Consider the following 25,410-nt stretch of genomic DNA (forward strand, 5'->3'; position numbering starts at 1 on the left):
GGGGGGGGGGGGGGGTCTCTCGCGCGATCGCGCTCAGCCCCGGCAAAAAGCCCTGCGTGCCTACACTTTACCGTAATTAAAACTGACAACCGGCGACACGGCGCGTTTCTTACCGTTTATTTCTCCCCTCGGACGCGCGCCGGAGTCCACTCCGAGAGAGAAAAGGAGTCGGAGCTCGTTGTCATCCATCGTCTCTTCCTGCCCGCGCAGTCCCGGTCAGCTAATCGGCGACAAAGCGGCAGCTTCGCCAACTACGGGGTACAGTTAGACATCCGTAGATCCGGCCAGCTGAGCGAGCCACGAAGATAAGAAGAGGAGAGGGAGGAGGTAGCGACGAGGAAGAACACGAAGCTCGAAGGGAGCACGAAGGCCGAGGCGGTGCCGAGAGGAAAAGGTAGCGGGAAGAGGAGTGGCGGTGTACGAAAGAGAATACGGTATATGTGCACGTGACAGAGAGAAACGCGGAGAGGAGCATTTATTCGAGACAGCGAGAGTGAGAGAGACGGAGAAGACCGTTGGCCCTTCCACGAGAGGAGTCGCATAAATGGACGAACACACGGGAACACGGAGGCGTGTGAATCGTGAGCGTGTAGCTCATGTTCAAGTAAGTGGATAGTTAACGTTAATGTTGCTGCGAGGGGTCTCCCCTTTAATCGAGACACAAAAGAGACGCGCGCATATCCCACACTCGGCTGCAATTAAAGCGGCCGAGAGTGCGCTTTTCCCTTTCACCCGGTTACCGTTTCAGGACGCCCCCCGTCTCGTAGGAGGGCTCTGTGTTGCATGAGCGCGCGAGACGTCGATGCTGGGATGTCGACGTCGCGAAAAACGTGAAAAAAGGAAACGGAGGCCGATCTCGAGGCGAGCGATGAAGTAACTTCCTCGTTTCGCCGGTTCGGAGAGATATTACACGCACTTTGATTCTTCTTCGATAGATCGATATCGCGCTTCGAGTTCATTAGCGAGGGATAACCGGCTGTGCCGGAATGCCGAATGCTCGGGCATTATTATTCGTTCGACGCTAACAGTTACGTCCAGCGGCGTTATCGAGGAAAATTTTCATCCGCGCGTGTCGTTTGTCCTACGGCGCGCCCAAAACTTGCTTCCTCACCGGACAACCTTATCATACCGCGGATAGTCGCTCCTCTTAAAATAAATACCGTCCATTTAACAGCGGCGTTACGATCGCATTTACGCGCCCGCCATTATTCGCACGCGTCGTGTTTCGCGTTAACGTTCGCGGGGTTAATCGCACGTCGTCGTCGTGCACTTTTCCTTCGATTCTCCGCCAGCATTTCCCGCCGCCTGTGCGGCGACAACTGCGCCTTCCACGGGAATACAGTTAGATATCGGCGGATCCGGCCAGCTGAGCCCCGGCGGAAAGGGGGAGAAAGGGACGAGGAGATCGTGGCGGAAAGAGAGGAAGGCGGAATCACGGTGGGGAAGGAATGGGCTTCTCCAGCGGAGCGAGGACCACGAGAAGCACGTAAATAGATGCACGGGCAGAAGATGCGGGGGCGTGCGAACCGAGCTTAAGAGCTCTACGTAGTGGGTGGGTGTGTCCCCCGGCTTCCGCATACTCCTCCGCGGTCACCGGGTGTTATCTTCCGCGAGTCCGCCGGGGTCGCGTGTATGCGCAACCGTGTGTGCAGCACGCGCTCGCGTTTCTGACGCGTGCGTGCGCGCTCTCGAAGCGCGAGACACGGAGCCTCGCGACAGAAGACCGCGCTGAACACATTTCAAGATGGGGATCTACGCGCATTGTTTCGTTTATTAAACGGGATCTCCCCCGCTGAACGGGCAACAGTGGCTTTCAACCCGCGTCAAAAGCGACATCAAGCTCCGAGACCTTCCCTCTTCGCGATATAACCGCGTGGAAAATCTCTCCGGCGCTTAAACGGGATACCGGTCCGATTTCCCGGAATAACGACGGATTCCAGTTGGAAAAAATCCCTACGTAGGTTCTGCTTGAGAGTGTGACGTCTCAGACGTATGAAATGGGAAGCGCAAGCGGATCTCCCACACGGAGGAAGATATTATTGTACCGCGAAGAGAAGCAATTATTACAGTTCATTTTTCGTCTTTTAAAGAAACAATGGTTACTTTTAACAGAGAATATTTCTTTTTTATAATGGTGTTAAAATATACCCATCGGGAATATTAGAGAAGCTCATTGATACAAACTCGAAGAAAAGTCAAATTTGGTTAATTGGTATACGTAAAGCGAAATTTTCGTTTGAGCGTTTTAATTTAGTATCCTTGATCGAGGTATCAAACTTACTGAGTAATTTAAAATGTGTTTCGAACGAATCGCACAGTTACGCATAGTTTCCCTTCCCATCTCGAGGGAAAAGGTGCATTCCGAAACTCACCGGGAAGCGTCAGGCCGCATGTGAGAACGTGTTCCGGCAAGTCGTGGATAGACCTCGGCGATGCTACCTCGTCGACTCGCTTTTTGGTGCCTGGAACAGAAGTGCAAGGATTATGTGTCTTAGTGTGTCACGATAACATCACAATGCCGGAATTGACGATTTAACCTCGACAGATTAACCACCGAGCGTGAGCGCGTCCGACGCATTCAATTTCTTCGATTAAACGGACACGCGAGTGGTACCGCGCGCTGACAAACGGAGAAATACACGTGTGAACCCCCGTCCGCGGCGAGACTACTCGCGCTTCGCCCGGCTGTTGAGTACGTTTCCACGATTAATACCTGCTTTACGAGATACAAAGATCAATCGCGCGCGCGCTCTCGCTACCGAAACCGAGCCTGCTTATCGATCAATCGCACGCTGAAAGCACGCGCGAGCGCATCGATGGCCGGCAGACGCGAGCACGTACGCACGTGCGTGCACGTACGCAGAAACGAGCCGCGGATTATTCCGCCGCGAGCTTGACCTTCGGTTGAAAGGCCCCCTCTAATTCCACCTTTTAACCCCTCGGCACCTTCTCTCTTCTCGCCGGGGACCGGCGAGAAGGTGAGCGGCGGAACGTGCGCGCGTATTCTCCTCTGCTCGAGCGCGCATGCATCTCGAGACGGAGCACTTTCTACCGCTCGAGCAACACGTCGAATAATATGTATCTCACGTCGGTATTTTAAATAGCGTTACTACCGCGAGTAGCCGACGCGCTTGCTCGCTCGCTCGCGTGCGTGCGAATACCGGACGTCTCATTCATGACGGCGCAGAAATAATCGAAAGTAAGCGGGCGCGAGCGGCCTCCAGTCAAAGAGCGCATTCACTTATGCAGAACCGCGCGGCGATCTCGCGGAAAATGTAATCGAGCGTAAATCATCGCGTCGATTTGCTTTTCCTCTGTATCCCGCTCTCCCGATCTTTTCCCGTCTCTCTCTCTCTCCATCCTCCCATTCTGCCTCACCGTTTCTCGGGGTAATCACACCTCGATGCAACGAATGCTGATTGCCAGTGGCGCATTATTAACACGAGCGGGGCTTCAAGCGCGGCTCTCCTCTCGAAACGCGCGGGGAAAAAGTATCTATCGTTTACACCCGTGGACGTTTAGTGCCGGTCGTTAAACCGGTTACCGCGGTAAGTTTTCCCGCGAGTGTCCGGCTGTTGCGCGACGCGCCGGGGCATATTGGGAAGTCTCTCTCTCTCTCGCGGTGCTCTCCTCGCCGCTAATCACCGGCCACGCGACGCGCGCACTGTGTATCCAATTAGCGGCCGCTATTTGCACACGGACGCTTATTAAGCGATTATAAGACGTTTCACCGGGGACGCTAATTGCGGGTTCGCGCGGCCTCGCGACGGCTCAACCTTATCGCGCGTCGCCGCTCTTGTTAGGTAAATTGATCCGCTGCGCGCGCGCGAAATCGGGACGCCTGCTTTCCGCGATCGTGCTGCGTCGCGCACTACGTTGATTTTACCGGCGCACGGCATACGGTAAGAGCCGCGCGTGCTCGCGCTTGTGGCTATTAAACGAACGCGAAGATACGATCAATTAGCGCTCTCGGCCGCGTGTTCTTTCGCGCGCCTTCCGCGGAAGCCGCGAAACGCACGCGTGACTAGTTTGCGCGAGCCGTGTGACGGACGAGATCTGAATTCGCCGGCGGGCCAAAAGTAACGCGATCGCAGGAAAATTTCTCGCGATATAAATCCCGCGATCGTGTGTGCATGTGTGTGTGTGAAATTAATTGACGCGCCGCCGCGCGCGAGAGAGAGAGAGAGAGAGAAATCTCGTTACTCGCGGCGCAGCGTTACAAAACATTTATGCCGCGGTGTTTGTAATTGTCGTTGTTCTCGGCACTTACGATTCGGAGGGAGCGCGCCGATTTGGTCGGAGATACGCGCGATGACACGACGGTTGAAATTTGCCGAGGCAATTCTGAAATGCGCGCAAGTTTTCTTTCACCGTGTGTTGATAAAACATGCAATTTATGCTTCTTCGGAAGCGGTCATTTCGGAGATGTAGGACAAAAATCGACAAACATTCAACTAAGGTCATCATCTTACTGCCTTATCCTTTATACAGAGGATACAAAGCGGAAAGTGGAAACCAACGTATCGAACAGCGAACACGTTGAAACACCCGCCGAAGCGACACTGATCGACCCGCTCGTGACGTTTTATTAACTCTATTCGAGCGTGTCGCCGGTAAACCGACAGTCGCCGGAGAATTCATAACGGGTGGCTAACCCGTTCTCCCTTCATCGTACCGACCACTCACCTCATCCCAGAATTACATTACCGCGAAATACGTGGGCAGGTATTCAATCAACAATTCGCAGCCAATATATCGCTTTCCGCGTAAATGAACGGCAATGAGCCCCATCATCGCTCCAGCGGAACGTGCTCGCAGGTGCCGATCGGAAGTTCATTCTTACGTTCGCGGAATGATGGGCGTGACACGGGCGCGACCCAGTTTCGCTTGTCAGGTGCATTCGCACGATCATATTCACACACACACAATCGCTCGCGCGGACAGACCCGGTCTCCTCGCGCGCACGTGCAGCTCGCGGGGCTAAGAATAACGTCGCGGTTTGCGGCATGTCGGCGGCACGTCGACGACGTTCGCATGCAGATTTCCACGTCCGAACTCATTACGCGAGGGAATGATGATGAAGGAGGACCGAGGCAGAGGGAAAGAGAGAGAGGGGAGGGAAGGAGACGTTAATTATACGCGGTAATGACGTCGACGGACGCGCGCATTTCGCGAGACAATGCGCGCGAATGCATCAGCACCATCGGGGACTCCTACGTATAGCGGCGTTGCAACGGCGAAAACAAAGACGGCCGCAAAAAACGCGATTATCGGTGATTTATCGACGTCGGTTCCGAGGAACTCGTCGATCATCCGGACGGGTCGACGGAATCACGAAGGAACGCGCGCGCGAAGTTCTTCTCCTATCTCCCCCCCGTGTACTCCATCATTCTCTCTTTCGTACGAATAAAACGCGAAAGTTATCTGAGCAAACACGTGAATCCCGATCGCTCTAATCTTCGAGTCAACGGTCAGTGATTTTACGCAATGTACGCTCTTTCGACGGAGCAAAGTGGAAACTTTCAATCGTAGATTCGTCTTCCGAAAGGAGATTGATAAATTTCTATCAGAAAGTGGAATTCGAAAAATTGGCTTGAAGATTAAATTCGAAATTCCTCAAAATTAAATTAACGATCGCGGTTAACCCTCGCAAAGAAAGATAAGGGTTCACTTATAACCCCCCTCCTTCCCCAACGAAACGTTTATTTATTATATTATTATATTTTTGGAAAATCTATTCTTGCCTCATCGTTCGATCTAGGTGATATTTCTCATCAGAGCGTCTAAATTCAAACAGCTAACAAATTTAACTGCGGTAACAACGACGATTAGCTGTCTCCGTTTGAAAGGCACAGCAGGCTACCGCGGCTATATTTTAACTCGGACGGCTAATTCTTTATCAGAGTGGCACGAGTGAGGAGACACGAATAATTGGAAACAGCGTTGGCGTTTCCCTCGGTTTCCCTCGGTTTCCCTCGGCGCCGTGAATGCTCGCTTCACTCGCATTCGCCCACGCGATTACGTTTATTCAGCGTGGTGAAGTAACACGTGACGGGACGATGGACGTTATGCCGACCCTGACAATTACGAGCGAAGTTAGTCGCCGATAATAATTGTAATCAAGACGAATACACGTCTCGGGGTATAACAAGCGAGACGCAATTATCGCCGATAGATCGGTGGACATTATTTATGCAAATTGCGGCTACCGCCGCCACGAGTCCCGTCGCCGTTGCTGTTCACCCCGCGGCTGTTCGTCCTCCGTGCGTACCGGACGGGATTTCCACTTTCTCGCATCCGTCGAAACGTTCGAATTCATCGGCGTTAATGCCGACCCGCGCTAATATTGAATCGCCGTTAATCGATACCGCGCGCGCATCGCTGGATTGCCGGTTATCACGCGAGGAAAACAGCTGACGAGATCGGCCGGCTTGGGCTCGCAGGCTTTCGTCGGCCTGCGCTTTGTTCCGCGAACGGAAAGCACACCGGCGAAGAAAACGATCGGGAGACACGCGAGCGTGCCTATTAGAGTCATAATTCGGAGTAAACAAATTTATACGGACGAGAGAACGCCGGGCGAGTCTCGACGCGGGATCTCGCGGAAGAGGGAACATTCAACGGTGAAGACTCACGCGAGAGAGACTACCCAGCGAGGTTGTAAACGTCCGAGTGATTTGCGGTAGAAAATCGCAATTACACTCGCGGTAGAAGGCGGAAGGAAGCAGATTACCACGCCGATACGCGCGCGCGCGCGTGAGTCGAATTGTAAATTGAAAGCTCCTTGTATTGTACGATTTCCGGTCCTCTCAACTTGTTCCAGCGGAGAAGTGAGAATTATTATTATTATTATTATTATTATACTTTATCTTCCCCTTTTTGCATTAATCTGATTTATCGTCGGTCACCATCTCGATTCTGACGGACAATCGAAATAAGTCCACACGCGGTACAGTGATGTATAATTCATCGTGTGTTAATGTGTAATTCACATAAAGTCGAATTTTTGGTTCTACATTACGTCTGTTAATACCGTTAATATCGAACTTGAAACACCAATAAACAATCTCAATATTTCACTCTTATCCATTTATCTATTAATATCTATTAGATTATTTAATATTCGCTTATCACCATAAGATTCGTAATAAAATTAATTATATAATTAATGAACTATTTGAAATTAATAATTAATCTAACATTATTTATATTGAAATTAAAAATTAAGGGGAGATTCAGTGCAAGTAAATTATTGAGATAATAATCATTGTCAAATACTGAATAATTTTTAAATAAATACTTCTTTAAGTAGCTTTCGACACCAAAAACCGCGGTTTTTAACATCAAAAGACAATACCTGTGTTATATCTCGAGATTCTCTGTTGCTCCTTCAAGTTCGATGGAATTTGCAGAGTTAATGCAGAATCAAAATTTCGACTCGGGTCTGTTGAACAAAGTCAAGCTGAAAATGTTTTGCCGCTGTAACTAAAACTTTAGTTACTCTGACTGCATATACGCCATATGTAATATAATATATCTACTGTAGCTAAACTTATAGGTGTTCATACGCTACCTAAATTTCCGTTGTAACATACAGACACCTAAAAGTTTAGCTACAGTAGACATTTATTAAAACTTTTAGTCGTAGCAGCAAATTTCTAGCTACAGCAGCCAAAAAAATCTTCAGTTAAACCATGATTAGCTGCGGCAGCAACATCTTTCTTATTTTTACCGGTGGAACCTCTTAATCCGTCTGATTAATTAGACAAACGTGGATGAACAGAATCACACGTGTAAACCAAGCAAGAAAGTAAGAACAGGGGAGGGAAGATCGGCGAGATTAAGCGTTAAGTGGTATCTCCGAGAAATCATTTCCTCATCATAGCGCGCCGGCATCGGAAAGTTCATAATTCACTCGAGCGAATAAGCCTGACGCGAGCGCGGCGCGCATTGCGGCGCAGCTTCCTTCTCTCGTGGGATCTGCGTGGAATCATTGACATAACGAATTGAATGGAAGGGTCGGAGGGGAAAAGAAAGAGGGAGAGAGATAATAGGGGCGGGAGATGTACGAAGAGACGATCGAGGTCACCGATACACAATCGGACGCCGCTGTTGCACGCGCGCCTCGTAGACGCAGCCGCCGCGACGACGAGCTCCTAGAAACGAGATAGAGACTCTCCTCATCTGTGCTTACATACGGCGGCTGTTACCGGATTCGCGTAATCGCGAGATCGTCCACCGTTGATCGTCGATTCTACGCTTGGCGATTCGAGGACTCCGGCGCGGTATCTCCGACTTTTATCGCGGACCAGTCGACACAGTTACATTCGTCGTTCGTCGTGCTGAGGTTTTCCCTCCCGGTCGTTTTCTGCCGATCGCATCATCGCGATACCGACCGCAAAGTTTTCCCATCGGGAACCAACCGACACCGGTCGTATCTTCCGAGACGGAGGAAGTCGTGACGCTTACGGCGGCAGGAAAGTTCGGTTAACCCTGGTGTGGCCGCGCGGCATCTAAATGCGGCCGCGTGCATGACGAGTGTCCTCCATTTTAAATTGACGTTTTCAGAAAAGTTGCTGCGTAAAGCAATAATATATTTACATGGAAATAATCATGAAAGATGTTACTCGAAATAAAACTGAAAACATTCTACTTCTTTTTCTCTTAAAAACAGAAAACAAATTAGAAAGTTATGGGAAAGTTAAGGAGATCAATATTGCGTATGATATGTAAATAATCTATCATTTTCAAAATAAGTATTGCATTATCGCAATGTTTTTGAACAAGCCCTCTGTATGAAAATTACCTTTCGTTTCACACAAATTTTTTATTTAAGATAAAGATACATATTCGTTGAAAAGTCTCAACAATCGTATTTATTAATCGAAACGTTAGTTTCTTTGGAGAAACACGCCAATGATGAAATTTGTCTTTGGATGCGATAAAATTTATGAAATTTGAAGAAGCCTTTTTCTCAGGGTGAGCCCGCGTAGGAGGTCGTGGTCGGTAACACGGCAGCTGCGCGTTCTGCGAGCTAATAATGGGTAAAAGCGCGACTCGACGTCGAACTAATAATTATTACTCGCCGGATAATACCACTTCCCATCGGGCCGGGCCGATTAATCACGTTAACGTTGGGTCAATTTAATCCCACTTTTTAGTGTTTAACTTACTTGCGCACGCGACTCTTGACCGCCGTGATTTATAGCGCGAAAGCGCGATCACGCGGCGCGATGATTTTATTTAGCGATCCAGCCGCCCCCTTCCCCCTTCAAGCGTTATTCGCAGTGGGAATTATCGCGAAATGCGGCAATTAGGAGCGCGACGGATGAAAAACGGCGTAACAAAATCCGCGGCGTCGCGCGTCGTGCTTTTTACCGTGCCGCGCGTGGAAAGTGTAACGGCCGCCGCTCTTTTCGGTTTTTGTTCTCGGCGGCGGTGTGTCCCTAATCGCCTCGTTTTATACGGTACTCTCGTTCTTCGCGAGAGAGCAACCACCAATCTACTTCTCGGATCAATCAGGCCCGTCGAGAAGATCGTCCGGGGCCCGGGAGAAACGGAAGACGGAACGCTCACGACTCGCGCTCTCGTTTCGCCCGCGGTGGATGCTCTTGTATTTGGGTTAATGCATGTTAACGCATCAAGTCCGAAACCACTCCCAGAGCTCATATATCTTCGTTCTCCGATTTATTGTCGCTGCGCTAGACGCCGCTAGGTGTATCGTCTCTCCCGTTGGCGAGCAGCTCTCTCGCCGACACCTCTGCGCGTTAAATCGGTACCTCCGCAGCAGCGAGAAACGGCGGATCGAGTGTTAATTAGCCGCCAATTTAGCGCTGCATCCGCGATTTTACGGCGAATTCGCCAATCGGATGCACTAGCGCGCCACTGAGGCTCGTTCATAGCTCATTCTTGCACTTACAGATCATTTTAAGTGCATCTTCAAGTATATCTTTGCCAGTGAAATGACAGCGAAAAATTGAAATTTAAAACCACCGGATCTCTTCAATAGAATAAAAGAAATATTACATAATTCCGGTAATTGCTCTCTGAAATTTAGAATTATCTTGCACACGGTAATTCGTTTGGAAATTAAAGTATTACTAATGCGTTCAAGTAAATACTTACAACAAGCTATTAAAATAAACATAACTGATGAAAAGATCACTTGATTTAAGAAGCTAAGAAACGAGGTAATTAGGTAATATTTGAATGTAGCACTGTTTTTCCGAGCAGCTCACGTCAATCCAGCACTAGCACCGCTTGGAGAAACAGCCGAGCCGGAAGGCTATACGCTTACAAAGTAGCTCTCCGGCGCGAACATTCGCGGCATGTTATCCCATCGGCGCTCGCGCGCGCTTTGTGTAAATTTACGGGAAATAGATTCCGCGTTGTTTGCAACGGCGAGAGCGCGGCGGTCCTCTCTCGTTTGTTACGGGTTGTTGCAGATTTCAAAGGACAGCCGTGTAAAATGGCGCATCTCGATGACCTCGCGAGGAAGACTGTTCGTCGTGAAATATGTATGCGAATTTACATTAACGCGGCATTCGCGCGTCCGCAAGCGCGAAACCACGCGTTACGCGTCAGCCGTCGAGGAGAAGTCGCATCGCGCGTGCGTCTCTGAATGCGGGTCAATTACATACCGCGTCTATCGGCGCGACTCCTCGCGGAGATTTTACTGCGCGCCGTCATTATGCATTCGCGCGCGCATCAGAAATAATGATACGACCGGCGGGCCGAATGACGACGTTCGGGTTACCGCTTTACTGCACCGCGGTGTCATTGTAATGCAAAATAATATGCCGTTTCTCCTGATCGGATGCACGTTCAAGGCGGACGGACTCCGTCGTTGTTAACCTTCCTATACTTACTGTCTGACTTAAAGCGCGAATTCGCATGCGAATAATAGAATCCGCGATATTCTCTCGCTCATTCAGCGGATTTCTAAATATCTCCTATTCGGCGCCCACGATGCCCCCGTATCGGCGGACATCTCTCGAAATACAATTCCGAGATTACCTCGAGATTGCCCTCTTCTCCGGATAAGTACTCCCCGTCAAATACACGTCGTTATTCGATTAACATATTAAAGGACGCTTGTTTGATGGAAGTCGAAACTTCAAATTCCGCATTAAATCGTCAAGTGGAGAAAACGGAAGTAAGTTCCTACTTGTAGCGCCAAAGGAGTATAACAAGTGCTCCTTTAATGCTACAAATGGGATCTTTGAGACCTGCAGAGTCGAAATTTCAGTTCCACGTTAAAGTCTTCAAGCGAAGATAATGGCAATAACTCCCCATTTGTAGCATCAAAAGGGCACAATGGAAGACCTTGGAAGATTTAATGTTGAACTAAACTGGACTTAATGTAGGACTAAAATTTCAAGAGTACATGAGTACGTTAAAAAGTATCGTTCGATCGGTCGTTGTCCCTGACGGGTTTCGATTATAACGGGGGCAAGAGAACGCACATGAATAACACACGTTCGAGGTTACACGGTGAATTGTCAGCGACCGCGGTCTCTTAAACGTCATATACGGTCGTCTGGGAATTCTAAAAGCCACGACCGTTCGCGCACGCAGAATCGTCCCCGGCGACGAAATCGCCTCTATTAGCATAAGGCGATAGGTGTCGCCGGCCGACAACTCGATTGACTCGTAAGCAAAGGTTGATTGGATCCCCCCTTCTCCTTGCCGCGTTTTACGATGCGCCGTTTGCAATTTAAACGTATCCATTCGCGACGTGCAGGGACGCGGCGTTTCCGCGTGTCCACGACCTCTCGACATTTTCCCGCCGTTTCTCTGTTGCGCCGCACAATCCACTTTACTGCAGTGGTCTGAAAGTAAAAATTTCTGGCCAAAATTCTGAGTCTTGAACAGAGGTGATTTTTCATACACAGAAATGTCTGTAAAGGAGAAAAGTAACTATTTGTGATTCAACACTTATTTCACCCTTTTTAAGATAAATACAAAATAATTCCACTTTCTTATGAATAATTTCTTTTAAAGGATGCATCAGTCCTTCTTTTATGATATTTTTTAACCCTTTTAGTGCCGGGAGCCGATATATCGGCTCCTGCTACACCGGCGAGAAGTGCCAGAGCCGATATATCGGCCCGCACCTTGTAGCGCTTTACTATTCGTATTGCGAGAGATCTCTATCAAAATAAATTTAAAATACGTTATAAATAGTCTAATTTCATTACGAGAGAATTAAAATAAATAATTTTTAAATATTGCTTTTCGTTTGGTTTTTATGAGCCTTTTACCAAATCCTAGTAAAATCGGCCGGTTATCTTCGCATAAGCACCTCTTTTTCGCCCGGCACTAAAAAGGTTAATAGGAAAGGAATTTATATTATTTTTGGAAGGATTTTGTGTCATTTAGTGGGATATTTTCATTTTCTGATTCTCTCCGAATCTCATACGGAGTCCGACAGGATACGTTATACGGATCTAAAAAGAGTCAATTATGTTTAAAAAATGCAAAAAGGCGCAAAACGAATATGATAGATTTTGGTAATGCAAATACCGACAATTATTACGCAATTACGAATTTATGATTATACACGATAATACGAATTACGATAATACGAATTTACGATTACTTGACTATAGCACATCATAAAACTGTGTTTGTATCAACTTGCGGTGAAACTAGAAGAAATCACATTTGGCCAAGAAACATCAATCTCAGACCACCGTATGCCGGCACAGAGGTGGCCACTGAAAGTGGTGGGACAATCGACGATTTCAACGGATCCAAAGTCGACTCATCGATCGGGGATATCACTCCGATCGATTAATATTTCAGCATATTTATCTCTCTATTTCACGCATTCCTCAATAAATTCGCACGAATCATCGTGTTCTAACGGAATTTAATAGCGATCCCTCCTGACACACGTCTGGTGGCTCTGTCGTAAAAGAAAAAAATGTGTCTACCTACTTCCAAAGTCCTAATTGAAATAACTTATCCGCGCTTAGATCTCGAATCATAAATGGAATACAGCCTTCGCGCGAGTCGTCGCGCGCATAATTCGCTAAACGGTTACCCGGGGGATCACGATGAGCGATGTCCTTGTCAGATCCGGTAAGTCGGACACCGTGGCTCCTTGGGTGGTCTTAATCTTTAGACTGTCTATTTCCTCGGTCTCGGCGACTTCCTCCTCTCGCGAGTCTTGTGATTTTATTGCCATAGAATTTCACCGTGCGCCCATATATTAGAAACTGTTTACGACTCCTTATACGGAGTTTATTGTGTCTTTATGTATCGCAGCGTGATTGTATACAACATGTTGTTGCATTCTTGTACATACATGTCTCGTAGTCTTACGTTAATACGAAACGAGCGAAGAACTCGAGTTAAATTCACGAAACCTGACGAGTCGATTCTTTCCGTGAGATCGGTCATTTTTGTGAAAAAAAAAAACGAACGTATCGAATAATTTTCTCATTTTCGAAAGAACATTACCCATCCGTGATGAGGATTCAGACCGAATTACGCCGAGAAATATGTAGCGAGCGTGGTAAAAAATACGGCATAGAAACCGAACGAGTGCTCGATACGTGCCAGCGATCTCCTCGATTCCGGCCGATTTATCCTATGGCAATTCTCACAAAGCATTATCCGCATTGTGTCTTCCATTTGGAGGCACCGGCAATGAAATCTGGCTCACTACACCGGCTGAATAGCGGAAGCAGTTAACGTCGCAAATGGAAACTGGAAACGTTCTGCGCAGCGGTCGCCGGCTTCCAAGCTCGAGGGGGCCTCACCGATGCACCGGGATTCTCTCGAAACAATCCGCTGAATACTGAGACGAACGACTCCCTTCGCGAATACAGAGCGCGCTAATCACCGTGTGTGGTTTTCCGCTTCATTGCCCGCGACATGACAGATTTTATAGCCTGTGTCACACACGATCGTCGATTCTTTTTCGTATCTTAACGTCATAATATCTATCTTATTACGAGTACCTGACCGTGTCAATTCTGTCAATTCACCGCACGATACAGTCTCGTTTCGTCACAATTGGTTTAAAGTGAGAATTTCCAATCCTTTCTACCTCGATATTTCTGTGACTTTTTTTATTAAAAAAAAAAAATATATATATATACAAGATTGCAAAAAATTAATAAAAACCACGCGTCACTTTTTTGTGTCATGTACGATAACCCTACTTCAAGTATTAACTACAAGGTCCCATGTTGCTCGTACGTGATCGTTGTAAAACTTCTCTTACACTCATCGTACCTCACAGCTGATGCCGCCTCGGCCAGATACAAGATTTTTTTTTCGATGCAAAAAAAGGAGACCCCGCACACAGCAGGCCGCGCATTAATAAGAGGAAGCGTCTAATGGGCTTCCGCTGCCCCCGTTGTTCTTTATTTTCTATAGCGTCCGCGGCGGTTTGTTTGTAAATAACGTCATGGCGTAATGAGCCGTGTAATGCGACGGCATTTATTCGGCTCGTTGAAGATCGCTTTATTCACGGTCGGATCAAAAGATCCACCGCGCGGCCGTGCTACCAGATTTTACGATGTCGTGACGGCAATTTGATCGTTATCTGCATTATGATTAATAGCGTCAACGTTCCCTTTCCACCTAACGACCTGGGATGCGCCTCGACAATTGATAATGACGCGAGAATTTTGTGGAAGCGGACAGGACGGTGATCAATAATCGAAGGTTTGACGTGAGAAAGAAGTGCCGAGTGCCGCGAGCGAATCGCGAGGCTACCAGCTTCTTTGGACTACGGTTACTTTATCGAGGGAATATGGACGAAATACTTTTACATATCCCTCCTATATTTTGCGGCGACACTTATAAATAGTACGAAGAAGAAATTAATAGTATTACTGATCTCGCTACGCACCGTTTTCTACGTAGCAATTATTGCAAAGGTATGGTACCGTCAAATCTTCGATGAAATTGAAACAATGTGTTGGTAACGCGGTTTACTTCATTCATCAGTCTAAAAGTTCCGTGCGTGAAGAACGGTTGAGAGAAAAATATTTCGCATTTGTAATTGTAATCATCCGAAAGAAAGAATTATAGTCGGGAGGACGGTTTTTCACACCTGTGATTGAAACCGCAAAAAGAATGAAGTCGAGGCCGAAAATAGCTATAATTTCTCTCAGTGCGATATCGCCGAGCGCCCAGCGATGGCCGAGCGCACAATCTAATGAAAAAAGATTACACTAACGTCTGAGAAAAGGTATAAACGGTGAACGAGCAGCGCGCGCGCGGGAGGGGAGCTCATCTAACTCAATCGTCGTCGATAGGCGCAATAAGGCGGTCCAAATTAACCCAATTGCCTTGCCCGTAATTGAATTACATAAGAAATGGAAAAATCGATAAGTCGTCCTCCCTCAGTGACACACATACACACCGTGCGCAGTCGCACCCGACCGAGAGCGGCCGGCAATTTTCTCGTTAACTCGCGCAAACAGGCGGCCCCGCGAAATTCGAGGCGATGAGTGTAATCGCGAAATGAGATTGGCCGAACGATGATTCCCCGCTTTCTCGTCCCATACTCGATGGCAGCGCGCGCGTTCGCTGCGCGTCCGAACCGGCCGCTCGCGGAGAGGTGAACAGCCTCCATTGTGGAAGCCGCTTGATTCCCCGCTTAAGTAGATATGATTGAGGGCCGCCGTGGGGACGATCAATGAGCTACTAAGTATAGCCGGCCCATGAGGCAAACGTTCAATCAAGCCGCGCGCGGGATGCACGGCTCACTCGAAACGCTTCAATTCGTCCGCGAATCCCGCGGACGTGCACGGTGGCGATGCGCCGGCCCGCGGCGACGCGTCACGCTTCGGCAAGCGTTCGTTCTCTTCGATCCGGCTTCCCCCGTCGCGAAAAATCACGCCGTTAGTCGCGCGGAGAGCGGGCAATCCGGGTGTAAAGTCGACAAATACGAGGAGGCAGACGCGCGTCGCGCTCGATTTGCGCGCTGCGAGTATGCGCGCTCTTGCCGTTTCCGCGGCGCCGATTTGAACGTCGGAAATATCGGCGTTGCGGGAAAAAAGAGAGAGAGAAAGGTTCGCGAAATTGCAAAGCGACGTGTGTGTATCTCACGATCGTTCCCTCCTCCGGGAAGAAAACACGCACTTTTACCTGCGCGCAGGATCGCTCGGACAACACGGGGGGAGAAGCTTTCGAACGTCCGCGGGGCTGGCCGCGAGACGTCGGCATTCTTCGCGGGGAAAAGAAGCGTGGGAATCCCGCCGGCTGGCCGGCCGATAAGTGCGTTTCGATAAAGCCGAACCCCGTAAAATTTACTAGCTTTCACGTGCCACCGACGACACCGAGCGGTAAAATTGCGCGCGGCGGAGCGCGAGAAACAATAAAGCGGGCGAATTAAAAGCCGCGCGTCCACGTCGGTTTCTCTTCGCCCGCGGAGAGTGCGATATAACCGCGGCGCGAAAAACCGCACCGATATCAGCCGGATCGTAGGCGCTTATTTATATCCCGCTTGCTGTCTCTCTCACGCGCTTTCGCGTCAACTCTCGCGCCGGCCATAAGTCACGTTGCAACGCGTGTGTTCCGATGACGAAAGATCATTTTGGGACATCCGCGGAGTTTTGGTGAGATCGAACGCGTGTCAAATTCGGATCGATCGCTAGCGTTTACCAAGGAGACACTTTAGTTCCCGAACGTAGACGGGACATTGAGAGAAAAATATTTGGTATTTGTGACTATGATTGTCTTATAATGAAAGAATTAATCAGGAGAATTATTTAGTAAGTGTTAATAGAGTGTCAGTGATAACAACTTTACATGCTACTACTATTATTTTTGTACACAGAAAAAAATATTATAGTAAAAATTACTACAAAACTTGGTAATGCTGGATTGCATCGGAATTATCACTGAAATTATCACATGTGTTGTAACAAATTGTTTAGTGATGCATACACATGATACACATCACTAAAGATTCCAAGACACGTCATAATTCTAGTTATAATTCTGGTATGGTCCAGCATTACAAATTTTATGGTAATTTTTATTACAACATTTTCCGTGATACTTGAAAACATGAAGAAAGGCAGTTAAGGCTAAAACAACAACTATAATTTCTCTTAGTGCGATTATGCGATAAATGAACGAAAAAGATTACGGTAACACGACGACACTTTTCTTGCAATTTGTTATGAAACACTATTTAAAATATTAAATGATGGTTTTAAGAAAAACCGTGAGTGAATTAGGCATCGTGAGTAGCGAGAAAGGGCCTAGTGTTAAGGCTGGAAGCCATGAATCACCTTGCGGCTCGTCCCCCTCGCTCCTTCCAGCAGATACACGAGGTATGCGTTGCGGTTATTGCCGCTGTTAAAGTCCAGGTTGATGATTTTCTTCGGTCGGTCGCGGCAATGCTAGCGTAGCTCGCCGCATTCTTCCTCCTCGTGTCTTGCCGGCCGTCTGGGAATTAACCGGCGATACGAGGCGATACGAGATCGGTTCTTGCGGGAGTGAGGCTAGCCGGGCTCTTTCGCGCGGCGTGTCTGAAGGAATTTCCGCGAATCTCTCGGTCTCAATCGAGGACGAGGGGCAAGGCTAACCGGACGCTCAATTGAGCGACGAAATATTCGCGGAGATCTGTCACGCGTCGAATTGCGCGGTCGGCGAAACGCACGCAGAAAATCGTACGATTTTCCTGGCACGCGGAAAAAACAATAATTCCGTTGGCGCAACTGAATTTCCCGTTGCCTACTATCGCGCGATACCTCCAGATTCGAGATATTAACTCCCGAATTCAAGGTGCTAACGTCAAAATGTCCCTCGTAATTGCGTATAATAATAAGGGTTTTTATTTCAACGCGCACCTCCGATTTTGGCAACGCAGGATCAACAGTGTAAAGATGAAAACTCGTTTCTAGGAAGAATAAAAATTCGCATAGGAGGTTACTGCTCGGTCGATTATATAAAATTTGATTTTCAAATTGAAACAAGCTAAATCGAACGCGTCTCACGCTCCCGCACGTCGTAACGCCGACGTAACTCATTGCCGGCAGTAATCCTCCCGTCGCGATATCACCCTCGCGAGTGGGCGGTGGCGTTTATGTCTCGCCGCCGCGGCGACGAGCCCGCGTGAAAACGAGTGAGTCGCCGACGACGGGCGAGCCGCCGTCAATGAGATATCCACGTGCTAATGAAACACGACAACCGGCGCAAAGTCATGTCCGATCGCATGGCGTGGTGCGCCACGGGCGTAACCGCGCCGGTTACGGCACGATGACGGCAGCACGGACGTTCCGGCGAGAGTAACGACCGGTTCTGCGCACTTGACCGCCGGACGCCAAAATGCGGATGGAAGTACGGGTAGAATTATCGACGACACCGATAGCACGCGCTAGCGATAGCTGTCTTAACTCGCTCAGCGACACGGCAAGAATTTGTTTTTCTTTGCAGCGTGAACATGACGAAATCAATCTCTCGCGAGTAATTAAATCAGACGTCTCTTTCAAGAGGGTACACGAGAAATTCGTTATTTCACTGTAACTCGCAGAGAAAGTTTCTCGGGATCTAATTCAGATTGGGTCAGATTACTGAAAATAACTGTGGATTTTAGTTGGAAAATCTTCGCAGGTTCTCTGGTTAACAAAAGTGTAATGAGATAACCTATTTTAGGACAAATTTGGGTATTTTAAGCGAAATTTACACGAGGAAAAATATCGTTTTACGACTAAGAAAAGCTATTATTCAGTTTATTTTCCTTTTCTTAAATAGTAGCTTCTAGAAAACTCATTAGAATTCAGAATAAATTTTAAATAAATTTTATGCTCACAATGAACTTACGATATCTTTGCGGATATATAAACTTATGAGATATTTGAAGCAAGAATTTATTTGAATGGAAAATTTATTTTTCTGTGTGTATGCTGTACGTAAGAAAATCTACGCATGTGGGAAATGATTATCTACACCCTTTGGCTGAGAAAATATTCCCGTCTGAGTAGACTACGACAATCTGTTTGAATCCAATTTTTTTCATATTCCCTTACTTCGTCAATTTACTTTCACAAGAGAGTAAAAAGTTGAAAAACCAAGGAACATCTATCGCAATCGTTCGCCGAGAAATATCACTCGTACGTGTTGATTTCAGATGAGTCGAGGCTCGTCGTCGTAATTCGATTTGAGGCGCGCGAGCGTTCTTTGTCCGACTGTTTTTCTGCCGTCAGCGCTGCAGAAAAATCGCCGATTCGTTGCCGTATCTCATTAGCACGAATACTCATTGACGAGTTCGTTACTCCGTTCATTCACTGTCTCGGAGCAGGTCGCTCGCCTCTCGCTCCGCAAACACAAACACCGCCGACACACGTCGGACGCCGCCGGCCGGCGCAGGAAACGTCGAGAAACCTCCGAGTATACATACACCGAGGTTGCTGCCAATTGCGGCGAGCCGGCCGTAATAGTTGGCAACCACCCGCCGATCTCCGGTCGTAGAAAGTAGCGAGATAAAAAAAAAATATCGATCATTACGACGATCGAGCGTTTCGAGCATGAATCGCTTCCACGACGTGGACGGCGACGACAACGTAATCGTACTTAACGCGAGCAAAAATTCGACGATGTGGGACGACACAGAAATTACGCGGTGTGCCGCGTGGAAAAAAGCGTCACGAAACGGACGACGAATGCCGTAAGTCACTCTCGCGTCGACGCTGCCGACGTGGCGACGTCTCGAATAAAGGCTCTTGACTTTGCAAACCTGTCGGCGGCGGCGGCGGCGGTTGCCAAAGAGGCGCACCGCGAGACGAGCGTGGGAGGACGCGAAAAGAGATCGGCCGGCGAGAGTCGCGAGACTTTAAAGTCCGGCCCGGCCGGGCCTGTATCCACGAGTGATTCGTTTGGCGAGTTCCGCGGCGAAAGATCGAGTGACAAGCGAACGCGCCGACAATTTGCATACTCGTCCGTTACAATTACGCCCGCGTCGCCGACGCGAGTCATCGCTCGTTAACGATGCCCCCGAGGCGACGGATTAAAGCGGGATTGTGACACATGACTTGAAAATTTACAATGCCGAGAGAGAGATGCGCGACGAAATATCGACGATTCGCCGAGAGGTCGAAACGTTTGACTTCAGCCTGATTCTGACGTGATCTCGAAGCGAAGTAGCACAAATATTTGCAAAAGATCATTAATCATTGTTATTTGAAATAGAGAGAAAGAGGGAATTTCTAAGCGAGATACGGCGAATTCGAATCAATTTGGACGATCGAGGAAAGCTCGATCGCACACGAGCGAGACTTTGCTCGATTTTTCCTTCTTTTTTTGCGCGTACAGAAAACAATGTTAGAATCAAGTAAACGTAATTATCTGCTTTTCAGCCTCCTAAATCAAGTAGTATTTTTATCAATTTATGTATATCTCATTGTTTATAATAAATACTTACTTTAACGCGATAATGAATTAATTTGTAAATGTAAAACTGAACGCAAATGTAAAATGTTCTATATTCTATTTAAAACAATTATATTTCTATCGCTAGTAAACATTTGCCAAGGAGTATCGGAGTAACCCTTTTACTTGGATCAAGTATTGATCTTGAACGGTAGCACTTTCTTTCAGTAAACGAGTAAACATTGTCGTGTATAATCGCGGTCTCAGACCTCTCTCGCGCGTATTCGAGTGAGAGAGTGCATCGAAAAATAGCTTTGTCGCAGGAGAACAAACGCAGCACTTCCTCCCCTATTCACCGCGGCCTCTCTCTCTCTCTCTCCTTCGACGTGGCGATTTTTCCGCACGGCTGCAGAGACGCGCGCGCGGTGGGAGGCGCGTCGCGATTCGGTGCACAGGCGGCGTTCGAATTTTTCAATGGCCGGCGTGACGTGAAGTAGCTACTTTACAAGGTACACGCAGCCCGCCGCCCACGCCGTACTTCGACCAGAATTTCAAGTTCGGCGTGTTGCGTGAGTTTAGTCGTCGGTATATCACGCGCGCGTGTGCGCCCGCACAAGAGCGCCCGTCGGCCGTGGCTCTGTGTGTGCGTGTCGGTGCGAAAGTCATTCGCGAGCTTTTTCAAAGCGTGGCGCGAGTAGAGACGGTCGCGAATTCCGAAAGCGAAACTCGAGGTGTCGTGTGCCGCGACCTCAAATTTCACATAAACCAGTAGCGCTCGTAAAGTGCGGGGGGGAAGCACGGCGCGTTGCAAGACCACTCACAATAAATATTTTATACTGCGTCTGTTAGGATAATATCCCGACACAGAGAATCGTCCTACTCGTACTGAGAGAAATTATAGTTATCTTCGGCCCCAACTATACCCTTTTCTTTTATTTTAACCGTAAAAATAGTAGTAGCAAGTACGCATGTAAGATTATCACCACTGACATTTAATGCTTACTGGAAAAATGCTTGTCTTGACTACAACTTTTTTAATATAATGCATAGTTATAGTACTATAGTTGTACAAATACCAAATATATTTTTCTTCTACAGTACACACACTCACACACACATGCACTGTTTCGTTAATTCTGAAGGCATTCTATTTTCTTTTTATCACTCGTGTTGTAAATATTTCGGTTTTCCGCAGTAATTCTATCATAATTTGGCCGTAATTATAACATAATCAATATAAGGATTACTCATAGAAGGTATGTGTTCCCGAATTTTCCAATTAGATAGTTTAAAAGCCGAACGTTGTCCCAAGTCACCCAATTGGAAAAGAAGCCAAATCGAAAGTGTCTACTTGAAATTGCCTGAATTGAAAAAGCCGATTATTTCTCCGCGCGGTTACCGATTTTTCTCGTTATTCTACGCGAGGCATGCGAGAAGCGGAGATCGAAAGTGATCGGCAGGTTACTCACCGAATCCCATCCGTACTTCCTCCTCGTCGTCGCTGTCGATATGTTTGATTCCGGCGACCTCGAAGCTCTTCGCGGACTGTTCCTTCCGCGAGACCGTCACGGAGGCACAGTCGCAGTTGTCCTCGCCGGCGCCGCAGCCGCAGTCGTCGCCGGCGCATCTGCAGCCCAACAGCGGATCGTCCGTGTCGATGTTCCTGCAAGCCGGGCAGGGGAACGTCATGTCGTCGAGCGAGACCCTCTCGATCTTTCTCTCGACGGTGACGAGCAGATTGCCAATGTACGCCGGCAGATCCTCGTCGCTGACGTCGTCCGGGCCGCCCGCGTTGCGCAGCCTGTCCTCGAGTTCCTTCGCGGCGCTGTCGTTCTGCCGCAGCACACTCTCCTCGAAGAGCAACGGGCTCTTCAGGTCCTCCGGTGCGACCGACCTGCTGCGCGTCTCGCACCTGCTGCTCTCCTTCCACTTCTCCATGGTGATGGTGGAGACCACCTTGGCGCAACGCTTCACTTTGGCGCGGCTCTCGTCGCCGGTCGGACTAGAGGAGTTCCTGGGGTGGTGCGCCCTGCGACTCGGGCCGCGCTCGAGGTCGCCGTCGAGCTCCTCCTTCCAGGCGTCTACGCTGGACGCGGAGCGCGACTTCATCACCGTGGCGGTGTGATGGCCGGCTTCGCGGTCGATCGTCCGATCCTCGCGCTCCAGCCTGTCGATCGACCGGGTCTCCTCGCGGCGATGCTCGGCGTTGCTCCTGCTGGTCTCGCGCGTCCTCGGACGCGCCTCTTCGCGCGACCTCCGGCGCGGCCGAGCCGCCTTCATCCCGGCCGAGGACTGAGATCCGCCGAGGCTCGTGCTCGCAGCGCCCGACGAGCTCGACTGACCCTTGCTCGTCAGGTCCCGCCAGTCCATGAACTCGTCCTCGCGGTCCCAACCCAAAATTCCCGGCGCCCTCATCGACGTCGCTCGCCAGACCACTGCTATCTGCGAACAGCCGCGTAATTCCTTTGATCTCGGTGTACCCTTCCGAAAGCACTCGATCCGCGTCTCTTACTTTCCGTTATCACCCCACTTGGAATATATAATAGAACCTTTCGCATCGATACAACTCCTCTTTAATAAAAAAAAACGTCGAAGCAGACATTTGGTATATAAGCGATACACTTTCGTTGACTAAACTTTAAGACTGCTGATAAATAAGAAAACCATTCTCGTGTCGATCAATTCCGGCCGAATTTCGCCTCAGTGGTGATTTTAATTCGGGAAATGTTCAATACACCGACGAAGTTCCGTCAGTGTCGCACAATGACAGGAAGTTTACGACGAGATACCGTGCGATAGCTCCGATCACCTATCGGTGCACGGTTGGAAAGCAAATTAAGCCGAGCCGTGTAACTCATCGGTCGCGGTAAATCGGATTGCCTGGCACACTTCCGGGAATGCGGGGGAGTGTCACAACGAGCGTGACAACGTTCCCCCGGCGACATTCTCGAAGATACGCCTTTTATTATCCAATAAGCCCGGGGGCTTGAGCGCGTCTAATAATACGCGTCCCATTACGCGCGTTCGTAGCCGCACGCGAGCGCGGTTAATATTTACGCCGGGGACTCGTCGTACGATCACGCGGAAGGAACGCCGAGAATTCCGCCCGAGTCTGCGGCGCGGCTGCTAAGAGGAGCGGAGGTGTCATCCTCTCTCCGACGTCACCGACGCGCGGTCCCATCACGGCAACAAGGAAAGAGAAAGAAAGACAGAGAGAGAGAAAGAATGGGGGAAAACGAAAAAGAACATGACTCACCTCAACGGTATTCTGCTCGGCGGCTTCACCGGCGGCCGTGACGCCGCTGACCGACGAGGTGGTTGCAGTCGCAGTTGCAGCCGCGCTGCGTACGCAGAGGTAACATTCCCCGAGACGTAGCGCGGAGGCCTCGAGCTCACCCAGCTGCAGGAGGAGGCCGCTGCCGCCTAACGTCAGAGGCCAGCCCTCTGGCACCACCGCCTCGTTCTCCTGCGATCAGACAAATGAATCGTATTATTATCACGTGTCCGATCACCCGCTAAACACCGTCATTTTTGCCCTGACGGCGTCGCACGACCCTGCAAAAACGAACCTGAGTCCGTTTTTTAATCCTTCGCACGCTCCCCAAATATTTTGCAAAAGGAGGAGCGAGCGAAAGAGAGAGAGAGAGAAAGTTCATCCCTCGGTACTGATTATGCATTAATATCGGTTAAGGGATAATTGTCTTGTCTGGATTAATGGAAGCGAGGAGGCAAATTGAAAAGGAGGGTGACACGGAAGCGATTAATCGGAAATATTGCGAGTCGGGCTAATCCGGTTCTGCTGCATAAATTGCATGTGAAAGGAGGAAGAATCGCGACAGGCCGGGGGAGAGTGTACGTTAATCGCGCTGATTAGAGGGTAATCAACGTGGTGAGGATACACCCAGAATTGTGAGGGGACGTGCAGTCAGCAGCTGGTGACTGTCCTCTCTCTCTTTCTATCTCTCTCACTCTCTGCCTTTACCCGGTGAGGAGCGCCCGCTGATGAGCAGGAATGCGGGTGGAATTTAATCGGAGCCAAAGCATTCCTCACGCGACGAAAGAGGGTGCGGAGTATCTCGCGCGGAATGTGTTAATGTCCAAGATTGCATCTTGAAGTACACTTTTACGCGCCAGGAAGTTACGACACGAGCGTGTTCGCGAGCGAGTCCGACGTCGGAAAGTCGCGCACGTTGCAGCAAACCATAAACGACGCTTCAACGCGCTCCCCGCTGAAAAAGAACGTCGCGCTCTCGTTCTCTCGAGAGGTGGTATTTAAGATCGAACAAGTTCTCCAAGTTTCGGACTCTCTCATCGAAAAATCTCCGAACCTGCGTAATTATCACCGCACCGCGAAGTAACTATCGAGCCGACACACGGTAATTAGACCATGTCTAATCGGGATCGCGGATCGTTGGTGGCGTAATTTTAATCTATCGAACGGATAGGACAAGTTATTATTTATTTGTTAAGTAAATATATAGAAGATCTCTACTGAGAGAAGCGATCTTCTTAAATTACACAGAACACAACGCGTTCTCACGGGGCAGATAAACGGCACAATCGACGCGGCGCGCTAACTGCCGGCGATATCGGAGGCACTACCGCACGATGTGTGCTCGTAGGCCATCTCGACACACCGTATCGTTTAATTTAATATCCGGCCTCACGGCACGCGTATCTCCTCATCTTCGAAGGGGAAGAGAGACCGCCGAAGGTGCGAGACCTTCTTTCTCTCTCTCTCGTGAGAGAGAGAGGGCACCTTGCAATAACGCCCACATACGTCGGCCTCGCTACGCGCGGCTCGTCGTGTAGGCAATTAGACGGTGGGATAGCGCAAATAAAGGGCGGCAAGCGGGTACACAGAGAGCGTGCGCGCGCACAGGCATACCTCGTGTCTCTGTAATTAAAAGCGCGTGGCAAATGGAACAGACTCGTTCGATCGTTCGCGATTTTCATTATCGAGGCGCGCGCGTATACACACGACTGCATTCCGCGAGGAAATGAAACTTCGCTAAATGAAGCCGGTCGGCCGAGAGAGTCGAGACTGTCCGACGGCGACGATTCGTCGGC

At 49.0% G+C, this 25,410-nt stretch overlaps 1 protein-coding gene across 1 annotated transcript in view; it reads right to left on the reverse strand.

Annotated features, from left to right (window-relative positions):
* LOC106748826 overlaps nucleotides 1-23,806 on the reverse strand; it is a gene marked incomplete at both ends in the record, with an annotated part of 103,502 nt that extends 79,696 nt beyond the window's left edge. The window contains 3 exons of the mRNA XM_014627705.1: nucleotides 2,373-2,462; nucleotides 21,810-22,782; nucleotides 23,597-23,806. Of these exons, the coding sequence (XP_014483191.1) occupies nucleotides 2,373-2,462; nucleotides 21,810-22,782; nucleotides 23,597-23,806 (1,273 nt within the window). The remainder of the gene's footprint in view (nucleotides 1-2,372; nucleotides 2,463-21,809; nucleotides 22,783-23,596) is intronic.
* Between the last annotated feature and the right edge of the window lie 1,604 nt (nucleotides 23,807-25,410).

The sequence above is a fragment of the Dinoponera quadriceps genome, unplaced genomic scaffold, assembly GCF_001313825.1.
Source record: "Dinoponera quadriceps isolate SergipeBrazil2010 unplaced genomic scaffold, ASM131382v1 scaffold3238, whole genome shotgun sequence".
In the NCBI taxonomy this organism is placed as follows: domain Eukaryota; kingdom Metazoa; phylum Arthropoda; class Insecta; order Hymenoptera; family Formicidae; genus Dinoponera; species Dinoponera quadriceps.